General features: G+C 60.7%; 2 protein-coding genes across 2 annotated transcripts in view; both read right to left on the bottom strand.

The window, feature by feature from the left end:
* Position 1: 1 nt before the first annotated feature.
* CFB (complement factor B) lies at positions 2-6,203 on the bottom strand. The gene is made up of 18 exons (XM_006107785.3): positions 5,954-6,203; positions 5,636-5,869; positions 5,066-5,251; positions 4,764-4,937; positions 4,462-4,563; positions 4,238-4,374; positions 3,832-3,970; positions 3,397-3,528; positions 3,036-3,137; positions 2,808-2,945; positions 2,298-2,395; positions 2,069-2,186; positions 1,291-1,444; positions 1,125-1,201; positions 839-951; positions 625-757; positions 499-548; positions 2-204 (listed from the first exon to the last, which is right to left on the bottom strand). Exons 1-18 carry the CDS (start codon positions 6,087-6,089, stop codon positions 76-78), a joined length of 2,352 nt encoding a protein of 783 aa, XP_006107847.2. The 5' UTR covers positions 6,090-6,203; the 3' UTR covers positions 2-75.
* Positions 6,204-6,487: 284 nt separating this feature from the next.
* Positions 6,488-10,460, bottom strand: part of C2 (complement C2) — a 13,203-nt gene continuing 9,230 nt past the window's right edge. Inside the window, 11 exon segments of the mRNA XM_023748470.1 lie at positions 6,488-6,837; positions 6,978-7,027; positions 7,165-7,291; positions 7,430-7,521; positions 7,659-7,735; positions 7,821-7,986; positions 8,066-8,180; positions 8,275-8,380; positions 8,518-8,600; positions 8,602-8,657; positions 10,049-10,172. Coding sequence (XP_023604238.1) covers positions 6,679-6,837; positions 6,978-7,027; positions 7,165-7,291; positions 7,430-7,521; positions 7,659-7,735; positions 7,821-7,986; positions 8,066-8,180; positions 8,275-8,380; positions 8,518-8,600; positions 8,602-8,657; positions 10,049-10,172 — 1,155 coding nt within the window. The 3' untranslated portion in view covers positions 6,488-6,678.

The following is a 10,460-nucleotide window of genomic DNA, read 5'->3' as shown; positions in this document are numbered from 1 at the left end:
GTGTTGTCACAGCTCTTTTAATTGGATCCCATGCCCCTTCCCAGCAGGAAACCCCTATAGAAAAGAATCCTCGCCCTATAGCTTCTCCTTGAGCCAGGGCAGCACTTGGAAGAGGTTGATGTGAAAGTCCCGGGCGTGAGCAGGCACCTGGTGCAGTCTCTTGTCTTTGCAGACATCCACGACTCCCCAGCTGATCACACCAACCTGCAGGGGCGCGGGGTGCCATGGGTCATCTGGTAGAATTTCACCTGCACCTCAGGAAGCACAGCTGCTCCCATTGCACCTGCACTGACCTGGGAGAAATAGACTAGGAACCCCCTCAGTCCCATCCTCCGCAGCAGCCAGGCCACCCCGTGGTCCTGAGCCCCCAGTTCAGGGGTAGTCCTAAGGCGAGGCGACTCTGCCCTCCCCTTTCTAGCCACAGCTGTTGGCCTTTCCTGCTTTGGGGCCCGTGCTGACCACTTGGCGTCTCCCCCGGCTGGGAAAGGAGGGACTTACTTGAATGAAGCGACTCCTCTTGTGAATAATCAGGGGGCCACCAGAATCACCTACAGGGGAGGAGAAGCTGCAGCGAACCTCCTGGGCCTCGGGAACTTGCAGCTCCTCCAAAGAGCCTTTTCTCACCTTTGCAAGTGTTGGGGTCAGCATAGGGATCCACCCCTCCAGTGCAAAGGAACCTGGGGGTGACCACCTCAGAGACGTCCTTGACTTGACCATAGCCTGGGGCCTTCTGAGCATCTCTCTCACACGCGGCTTTCTGTGGGCGGGAAGGAAGGGATGAACCAGCTCGCTCGGAGAGTCTGGGCCGAGAACCTCCTTAGGGTCCCACATTGCTCACCTTATCCCCATTCTTGATGTGGACCTCCTTCCGAGTCAGCCTCTTCTTCCCGTCCTTGAGTAACTCAGACACAAACAGCGCTTTGACATCCTTTGCCGGGAGCAGCTCTTCCACTGGACAGATGGACGGACTGGGTCATTTCAGCACTCCTCTCCCCACCGTCTCCGCAGCTCCCTCAGCCCCTCCCTAGGAGCTGGGCTCAGGCAGGCGCCTCCTCAGCGTCCTTCACGCCCCACTTGTCTCTTGGACTCTCACCCTAGTGCTCCTCTCCCTGAACATGTCTTACTCTGTTTCTGGCAACTGGTTGACGGTGGAAGCCTCAAAGCTTGATTTGTGGCCACAGTGCAAGGGAGACAGATGGGCCTGTTCAGGAGAGGTAGGGAACGGATGGCAAGCTGCACCCCAGGCCTCCAGCCCCACCTTTCAGTCTCTCGGGGAGCCCGACGCCCGACCTGAGAGTCTTGCTGTATTGCAGCTTCTCCTTGAGCTTGATCAGGGCCACGTCATAGTCATAAAATTCCGGAATTCCTTCTGCTTTTTTCCCATTGATGTTGTACTTGGGGTGAAATAGAACTTGTTCTATGTGCAAGTCCTGCTTCTTTCCTCCTACGGTCAGAGGAGAGAGGACCTCTGGGCCACCCACTTCTCCGGGCAGCCTCCTGCCTCTGGCCCCGGGCCTTCCCTCTGCTTCAGCATAGAAAGCAGGGGCGGGCTCTTTCTCTGCTGAGGGCCATTGGGGTATTTATAACATCGTCCATGGGCCATACAAAATTATCAAATTAAAAATTAGCATGCTAGGCCTAGCTGGTTTGGCTCAGTGGCCCTCGAATTGAAGGATCCTAGGTTGGATTCTGGTCAAGGGCATGTACCTTGGTTGCAGGCTTGATCCCCAGCCCCTGGGAGGCAACCAATTGATGTATCTCACATCAATGTTTCTCTGTCTCTCCCCTTCCCTTTCACTCTGTCTTTAAAAATCAGTGGAAAAAATGTCCTCAGGTGAAGATTAACACAAAAAACAGCTTGCTATCTTTGGTCAAATATTTAACTCCTCTAATACCTTGGCAGGGCCAGACCAAATGATTCTGTGGGCCTTATATGGCCCATGGGCCAGACGTTCCCCGCCCCTGGTGTAAAGGAATGAGCTACATTGAGGGCGGGTGGACTGAGCTCGAAGTGGGAGGTGTTAGCTGGAGGGTGGAGCTCAGAATTGATCCACTGCATCATCCTTACCCACGTTGACCTTGATCCAGTGTAGCTGGTCCTCCACTGTGAAGCAGTGTGCCGCTGTCAGCACAAAGTACGGGGACACCACAGCCCCCATGCAGTTCTCATGTGCGTTCGGAGGGCGCTGGTAATAATGGCGGAGGGGAAGCTCTTTCACCAACTGAATCCTAGCATGGGCCCTGCCCGTGCCCTACTCCCACTTCACCCTGCCCTCCCCCCAGGACGCCATGCTTACGGTGACTGAGATCTTGGCCTGCCACGGTTGCCTGTGGTAATCGGTAGCATCCTTGTGCTCCCAGACCATGCCGCAAAGACCCAGAGTCTCACCTTCCTCTAGAAAGAAAGGGCGGGCGCTGAAAGCTGGGGCGCTTCATCCCAATGGCAGCACCTTTGGGGAGGGACGCCTCCATGTCCATGGGAGCCGAGGCCCATGAGGAGAAAGGAGAGGCAAGGGCATGCGTTTACTTGTACTGAAGACATGAAGTCACTGGTACAGGGGAAAGAATTTGAGACTGAGATCGGAGACTTGGCTGGTTTTAGGCCCAGCTCACTAGTTTGCCATCTCTTGGCCTCATCTGTAAAACGGGGCTGGAGAAAGGCCCCTGGGAGCTCTGGTTCTAAGTGGACAGTGCCAGGAAGCAGTCGACACTACGGTGGAGCCAAGGAGAGGCCTTCCAGGCAGCCAGGGCTTCGGGCGGAGCGGAAAGGAGGGCCTGGGAGAGCGGGCTTCCTGACATCTGCCTACCAATCATTTGGTAGAAAACATTCTCCAGGTTTTCCATGTCCTTGACTTTGAACACATGTTGTTCTTTATCTTTCTTGGAAGCCAAAGCATTGATGTTCTCTTGGTTCACCAGAGGCCCAACCCCAAACACGTAGACATCTGAGGGAGAGAAGGGAGGGTGAGGGTCCACGCCTGGGAGGGGCAGGAGCTGGGAAAGCAGGCTGCTGGGTCCTGGGCAATGAAACTCACCCAGGTAGTCCTCCCTTGGGTTTTTGCGATCTCTGCCAATGTCCAGCAAAGACCGGATGTCGTGGATGACAGGGACCGGGTCTCCGCCCATGTTGTGCTGGCCTACGGAAGAGACGGACCGTGAGGGGAGGCAAGGAGGGTCCAGACAGACAGATGGCTCACCGAGTGGCACGTGGCTGGGTAGGCAGGTTTGGAAGTGACAGATCACAGAGTCCCTCCTTGTAAAACGTCACAGAAAAGATCAACATGGTTCCGGCCTGTTGCTGCTTGGGGCCCCCACCATGAGTCTAATGTTACATGTGGACTGAAGGGCCACACGAGTGAGAGGGTGGGGAGTCGGGCAGGAGGGAGCCCTTCTGACCGTCAGTCATGAGGATGATGACGTGGCGGGTGCGGTTCCAGCCCTCGGGAGGGGTGTCCCCCGCCCAGCCCATCATGTTGTACACTGCCAGCAGGGCCTTCTTGGTGTTCGTCCCCATCTTCAGTTTATGATCTGTGGGCAGGAAAGAGGTTGCCACCTCCCAGTCTTCCAAGCCACCCTTCAACCCCGAGGCCTGTCACAACATCCCACATGGTTCAACTTTTTTAGTTGATGGTCATCCCACTGACTTCCCTTTGCAAAGTGACTCTCTCGGCCCCTAACAGGTTCCCACTAACCTCTGTTCTCCGCGGACCCTGCTGTCAACCGTGCCCTACACAGTGGTCCTCCCTGTCCCCAGGCGGTCTCACACAGCACCCCTGAACCTTTGACCTCTCTGACCCCAAAGGGAGTGAACTTCCCACCATGACTTCTGACCTTCGTAGCTGATTTTGTCGAGCTTCTCTGTGACCCAGGCTGCATTGCTGCTCTCTGCGTCGGACACTCTAATCAAAATGTTGGTGTTGGTGGCATAGGTCACTAGAGCGTATTTTGGATTCACCCCGTAACTTGCCACCTGAGGGAATCAAGGGTAATAGCATTGCAAGGAGAATACTTAGCTGGGACGGGGAAGGTCCTGGTAAGAGACTCAAGGGCCGACTGGTCACTGGGGTTTTCAGGGGCGTCTGGGTTACAGGTGAAGAAACTGCTTCAAGTGAAGGGGAAGGAGGACGGGCTAGGACCTGAGGATTTTCCGAAACCCTGGGGCTCAGAGGGGCTGCCAACCAGGAAGCTAGTCCTGTGAGGGCCGTTCAGGGTCCCCGCATTGAAGGAGGGGCTCCACCTTCTCAATGAAGGCTTTCAGGCAATTCTTGGCGCCGGTGAAGTTGTGCGTCCCGATGCTGTCGGATCCATCCAGCACCAGGTAGATGTTCATGGAGCCCGAGGGGTCCAGGACAATCCTCCTCTTCTGTTGTTCACCTGCGCGCCCCACAGACACTCAGGCTCCCTGCCCCCCGACCCCCTGCCCTCCCGACTCCCGCCCCACCTCCCACTCCGCCTTCGCACCTGGGCTGTGCCCATCCTCAGCTTCCGCGCCCTCTATCCTCTCTGTCAGGGAAGACAGGAAGGCTTCGGCCACCTCCGCAGGGGTGTCGTACATGAAGGAGTCTGGGAGAGGAGAGCAGGTCAGATGTGTGGGAGGGCCCGCAGCACAGGGGCCAGACGCGGGCGGTGGGTTTCCAGAGTGGGAAGGGCTCAGCGGTAAGTTGTACAGGGACGTTTGGCACAGAAGGAGGCAGTGCCCTGGCACGGGGGCTTGAGGCCGAGAGCCAGACCTGACCTGAGGGCGGGCATGGGTCAAGGGTCACCTTGGCAAGAAGGCTCTGTTCCACTCCAAGAGCCACCTTCCTGGCAGGTTCGCCGCTGGGAGCCGCGCAGGGTGAGTCCCCGGCTGCAGTAGTAGGTGACGCTGTCCTCAAGGCGGTACTGGCTGCCCACCTTCCTTGTGCCAATGGGGATGCCTGGGTTGGGGCAGTACCCCGCTGCAGAGGCATGAGACCACGAGTGAGGCCCGAGGCCCGGCGGGCAAGGCAGCGCCCAGGAGTGACCAGGGTTCCTCGGGCGGCGGCACCGGGGGGGACAGGCCACCGTGGGGGAGCCATCTTCTCACCTCCATTGTCACAGATGGCTGTTTGCCCATCCCACCGACCAGTCGCTTGGCAGGTGCGATTGGCAGAGCCCCGGAGAGTGTAGCCATCATAACACTGGAACGAGATCTCGTCACTCAGATTGTAGTAGGAAGCCCGGGGCCAGTACTCCCCATTCTCAAAGTCCTGTGGTCGTGGACAGCGGATTGCTGGGGGGGGGGACAAGTAGAAGTCACTGCGAGGGGCGGGCTGCCCTTTGGAGCCTCCCTCCCGGCCTCAAGGCCCCTGTCACTGAGAGCGAGCACCTCTCGGTCCCACAGGAGCAGCGTCTCCCCCGCCCCTGGAGGGCCCCTCAGCCCCCGGGAGGCCCCCCGCTCTTCCCTCCCGCTCCTGAGGGTTCTGCCCGCTGCAGGCCCGCCTGGTTCCCTCCTCCTCCCTCCTTCCGCCTTCCCCCCTCCAGCCCGGGGCAGCTCCTACACCTGCTCAGCCCAACTTTCAGCCCGCCTGGCCTCACACACGGATCAGCCTCATCGGGACCTCGGCCGCCCTGCTCCAACCCTCTGCTGGCCGTGCCACCCTCCCTGCCCTCCAACCTCTGCATTCCGCCTTCTTGACAATCTTTTGGTCTTTGGTCTGCAGGGCGCTCCAGGACCCCGTGGATCTGCAGGTGCGAGTCGGCACGGGGTACGGGTAGAAGCCAGCGGGACACACGTACTCCAGCGCCTGGCCCTCCTTGAGAAGCTGGAAGGAGCCGCCTTTGATCTCTACTCCCTCCAGAGAGCAGGGTCTTTGGGGCTCAGCCACGGACACTGGCGTGGTGCCCACACCTAAAAAGACAGGCTGGTAAAGCCTGGCCTGCCAGGCCCAGGAGGGATGCTGGGCAGCAGGAGGGGGCAGTGACCCTGGCTTACCTCCAGGCAAGAGGCCCAGGATCAGGGCTACGAGGCAGAGCCAGGGGCTGGGGCTGCTCCGTGGGGCCCCGGGAGGCGGGCGAGCGGCTGGCACTGGAGGCCGCACGGCCTTCCCCGGCTGGTGCTGCATGGCCATTTGGCTCAGCGTCCAGGCTGAGACTGCAGACCTGGGCCAGGGCGCACTCCCGTCCCCTGCCCCCCACACCTCCAGCCTTTTATGCAATCAGAGTGCTGGCACCTGCCGCTCGCCCTCCCCGCCCTTCCCACATCACTTTCCGGAATGTCCAGGAGGGAGAGCCCCACTGAGCTGCCAGTCAAGGAAATAGAAACTGCAAGCCCCACCCTTTGCTGCCCAGGATCCAGGACTGTCCCTTCAGCAGCTCCCCTCGCCACAGGTCCTCCCCAAGAGCCCAGACCGCCCCCCTGTTGACCGGTGCGGAGCAGAGTCCCTGTTTGTCCAGCAAGGTCTCTGACCTGCTCCTGCGGTTCCTGGAATCACTCCTGCCTTCCCCGCCCCCAGGCAGAGGCACAGACTATGTGAAAATCCGATTTTTATTAATGTCCAAAACTGGGAAATTCCACGTGAAAGCGAAAGGAGAGTGAGTCGGTACAGCCGAGGGTGGCGGGCGCTGCCTGGGTGAGGAGTGAGGAGGGTCGGGGGGGTCTGAAGGCAGAAATGCAGAGGAAGGACCTGGGAGAGGACAGCAAAGGGGCCGTGGGCGTGACTAGAGGGGCAGGAAGTTCAGGACGCCCTCCAGGTGCTGCCTCAGCCAGGGCTGCAGGCGGAAGAGGCTGATGTGAAAGTCTCGGAGCGGGAGGACCTTGCCTCTAGGTAATTTGTTGCAACGGAGCGGGGGGTTGAGACCCCAGCTCACGAGGCCCACCTGGAAGAGAGAGAGCATGGACAGGAGGCGGCCACAGTCCCAGCTCCAAGCCCGTCCTCCTGGCTCCTGCAAAGGCCTCCCTGTCCCCCGCGAGGCCCAGATCCTGTCACCCAGTCCCCACGAGCTTCCCCTTCTCTCACCTGAAAAAACCTGAATCTCCGCTCAAGGAAAACCGCTCCTCCAGATTCTCCTGCAGAAAGAAGGGGCAGGCGATGCGCTGACTCATCAGCAGGGCAGTGCGCCATCCTGGGTCCTGGCCATGTGCTGGCCACGGGCCCTGGGGCCTGCCTGCAAGAATGCGGGGGGGGGGAGGGGGGGGGGGCTTACCCTTGCAGGGATTGTCATCTTTCTCCATCCCACTGCACAGGAACTGGTCTGTCACCACCTCGCTGACATCTGTCAGGTTGGGGAACGTGGTTTTGTCTTGGCCAACGACCTCAATACATCTTGTCCACTGCAGTAGGAGTGGAGCGAGAGAGAAGGCTGGATGAGCGGCGGGGTGCCTCCCTCAGGTGGAGAAAGCAGCCAGCACCGCAGGGGCAGACAGACATTCTGGGGGACCCGCCCCCGCAGCCCAGACTGAGCCGCTCACCTCTGTCCCTGTCTTGAGGTTAATGTTCAGTGTGTCCCCATTCAAGGCCACAAAATGAGCAGGAACGCTCAGCTTGTTCAGAAGTTCGCTCTCTACAGGCAAGGAGAGGGGAGGCTGGTGCTGGCCCCTTCACCCGGGACCAGGCTTCTGACTTGGGGACCGGAGCACAGCCATGTCCTCACCCCAAGCCCCGGCCCCAGCTCCCCACACCTGAAGCCCCAGCTCTCACCGTGGTCCCGGCAGGTGCTGCCCGGGGGTCTCCGCAGGGCCAGGTTGGCCCCCACCGTACAGGGAAGGCAGATGGGCCTGGGGAGAAGCGGGGGTCACACAGGCCCGTGCTGGGTGCCCCCTCCTCCAGGGCGCCCCAGAGCTCTGCCCCAGGTGCCAGCACCTGGCATGGGTGGACATCTTCACTTTCTGGGCCAGCTTCAGCAGGGCGATGTCGTCCCCGTAGAACTCCCGGATGCCCTGGTGCCTCTTGGCAAAGACGTCAAAGTGTTCGGAGATCACCACCTGCTCAATCTGGAACTCCTTGCCCGAGCGGGAGCTGGGATCCCCTGGGAACAATGTGGCAGGTTAGGCCGGGCCAGGGCTCCTGAGGGGCAGGGGCTTGGCACAGGGTGGGCCCTTCCTCACCCACGACGACCCTCCACAGGGAGCGGTCCTGGTCAGCGTGGCGGAAGCAGTGAGCGGCTGTCAGGACCCACTGGTCCGAGATGAGGGCCCCCCGGCAGGTCTCCCGGCTCATGGGCTGCAGGGGAGCAGGGGGTCTTCAGGGACCCTCGCCCACGGCGCTTCACCTGCGCGTCCCGGCCCCGGCCCCGGCCCCGGCCCTCCTTCCCTACCTTGATAGTGACATGCCAGGGTGTCCTCTCCTGGGCGGAGGCGTTAGCTGACATGTTCCCCACCCCACATATGGTGTCTATGAGCTGGGAGACATCTGTGGGGTGAGGAGCGGATGGGGCAGGAGACAGGGGAGGGCACTGTGAGCAGGTTCCCAGCCGCCTCCGCCCAGGAGAGGACAGCCTGGTATGTCCACTATCAAGCTAGGGAAGGAGGGCCGGGATCGTCGCCCGGGTGCCGGTTCACGAAAAAAATGGTCCAGAGCCTTGCGTCCTGCAGGATGAAAGGCGTGCCTCTCGCCATCCTTCAAGAAGGCCAGCTCATTTCTGTTCTCGCCAGTCCACATCCAGCTTGCCCACCCCGATGGCATAGATGTCTGATGGGGGAGGAAGTCACCAGAATCTGTGGCTGGGCCATCGCGAGGGAGGAGGCTGTGTTTAGGGCTCACTGTGCCTGCAAAGCCCTGCATGGCCCCTCCACCCCGCCCTGTCTGACTGCATTTCCTCCCTCGGCTCGCCCTCCAGCCCATCCAGCCCCACGGCCTCCGTCCCACCGCAGGCCTCTGCATAGGCGCCTCCGCCTGGCCCACTCCCCCCAGATTTCCCACTTGGCTCACTTCCTTACCTTTTTAAGTCTTGACTCAGGCATCACTACCCAGCCGTCCTTCCCGCCTTGTGTCTGTGCCCCGCACTCCGTGCCCTGCCTCCCCTGCACCTTAGCCCCTGTCACCAGCTACCGTGCCCTGGGGATTCCTTATCTCCCTTGTTTAATGCCCACTGTGGGTAACACTGTGTCCCCCAAAAGGGTATGTTCAAGTCCTAACTCCCAGGACTTGAGTGCGACCTCGTCAGGAAGTAGGGTCTTACGGATGTGATCTAGTGAAGATGAGGTCGAGCTGGACTAGAGCGGCCCTGACCTGACGCTGGGTCCTTGTAGGAGAGCGAAGGGATGTGAAGACAGAGCAGAGACCGGGTACCCGCCTCAGCCAGGGCCCTGGGCCCCCAGCAGCCGGTGGAGGCGAGGAAGGACCCTCCTGGCCGCGCACACCTTGCATTTGGACTTCTAGGCTCTTCAACACGGGAGACTGAATTTCTGTTTTTTAAGCCCCTCAGGTTTGTATACTGTGCTGCACCAGTCCTGGCAACTAACACGTTGTCTCCTAGAATGCTGCCCGCGCCGCTTGTGTCTGCTTCGCCCTTAGAACAGCGCCTAGTCCTGGCGGCTCTGGGCTCTCGCAGTCCTGGTACACGACTAGGTAAACACGGGCGTGGACGTCGCCTGGAGGCGAAGCACGGACCTGGCCTCCTCCACCCCGAGGCTGTGGGCCGGGCCTGGAGAACCGGCTGGAACCGCCGCCCCCTCCCCCCACGCTCCGCACTCTGCCCTCCTGGCCCCCTTCTGCTCCCAGAGGGCGGGGCAGCGTGTGGGGGGGATGCTCAGACCCGGAGGGTCCCCCCAGGCAGCACCTGCTCTCAGCCCAGCTCAGGCCCCAGAGTTCTCTGTTTCCCTTCAGCTCCTGCCTGTTCAGTGAGGTGGTTTGGGAGCATTTCACCCTGGCCCAGTGGTGCTAAGGCCTGAGGGCATGGGGTTTGGGCTCTGCCTTCCCTGGGCCAGAGTTTTAAAGAGGAATCTGCTCTCCACGGAGGGCCAGGTCGGGGGCGAGGCACACGGACAGGGAGGGGGGCGTTGGGCGCTCAACGCCTTCCCTTATCTGGCGCGCTTCTCTCGGAATTCTTTTCTGGTCAAAGGCCAGTGCAATTTGTATTCCGCCTGAACCTGAGGAGTTGTCCGTTAGCACCTGCAGCTGCCAAGGCTTCCCTGGCTTATCTGCACTGCTCCCAGGGACGCCAGGGACAGTCCCCAGCAGGCCCGCCTCTTCCTCCTGGAGAGGCTCCTGCAGCTGTAGAGCGTGGGAAAGCAGGGGGAGGAGGAAGATGGCGACCCCAACACACTGTTTCTCTGTGTCCGAGCATTCGCCCCTGTCGGCCTAGAGGTCCCCTCTGCAAGTGAAGAAACTGCCCCCAGCCACAGCTAACCCAGATGACACCAGGCTCGCTCGGCCACCTTCACACGGAATACACAGAGCGGGGGCGGGGGCGGGGGCGGGGGCGGGGCGCCTCCATAGAAAGATGCTGGGACCCAGGCAGTAAGGCCTCGCACCCCTGGGGGGCGGTACAGCTGGGGACAG

The sequence above is a fragment of the Myotis lucifugus genome, unplaced genomic scaffold (genome assembly GCF_000147115.1).
Source record: "Myotis lucifugus unplaced genomic scaffold, Myoluc2.0 scaffold_1429, whole genome shotgun sequence".
Taxonomy (NCBI): domain Eukaryota; kingdom Metazoa; phylum Chordata; class Mammalia; order Chiroptera; family Vespertilionidae; genus Myotis; species Myotis lucifugus.
This window is presented reverse-complemented; position numbering and strand designations above follow the sequence as displayed.

Excerpts from the sequence above, each read along its gene's own strand:
- CFB (XM_006107785.3), bottom strand. The coding sequence starts at position 6,089 with ATGGCCATGCAGCACCAGCCGGGGAAGGCCGTGCGGCCTCCAGTGCCA. Across the intron at positions 2,396-2,807 it reads TGTTTTCTACCAAATGATTG|AGGAAGGTGAGACTCTGGGT; the intron begins GTAGGCAGATGT and ends CTTTCTTTCTAG. Across the intron at positions 1,445-2,068 it reads CTGGATCAAGGTCAACGTGG|GAGGAAAGAAGCAGGACTTG; the intron begins GTAAGGATGATG and ends CTCTGACCGTAG.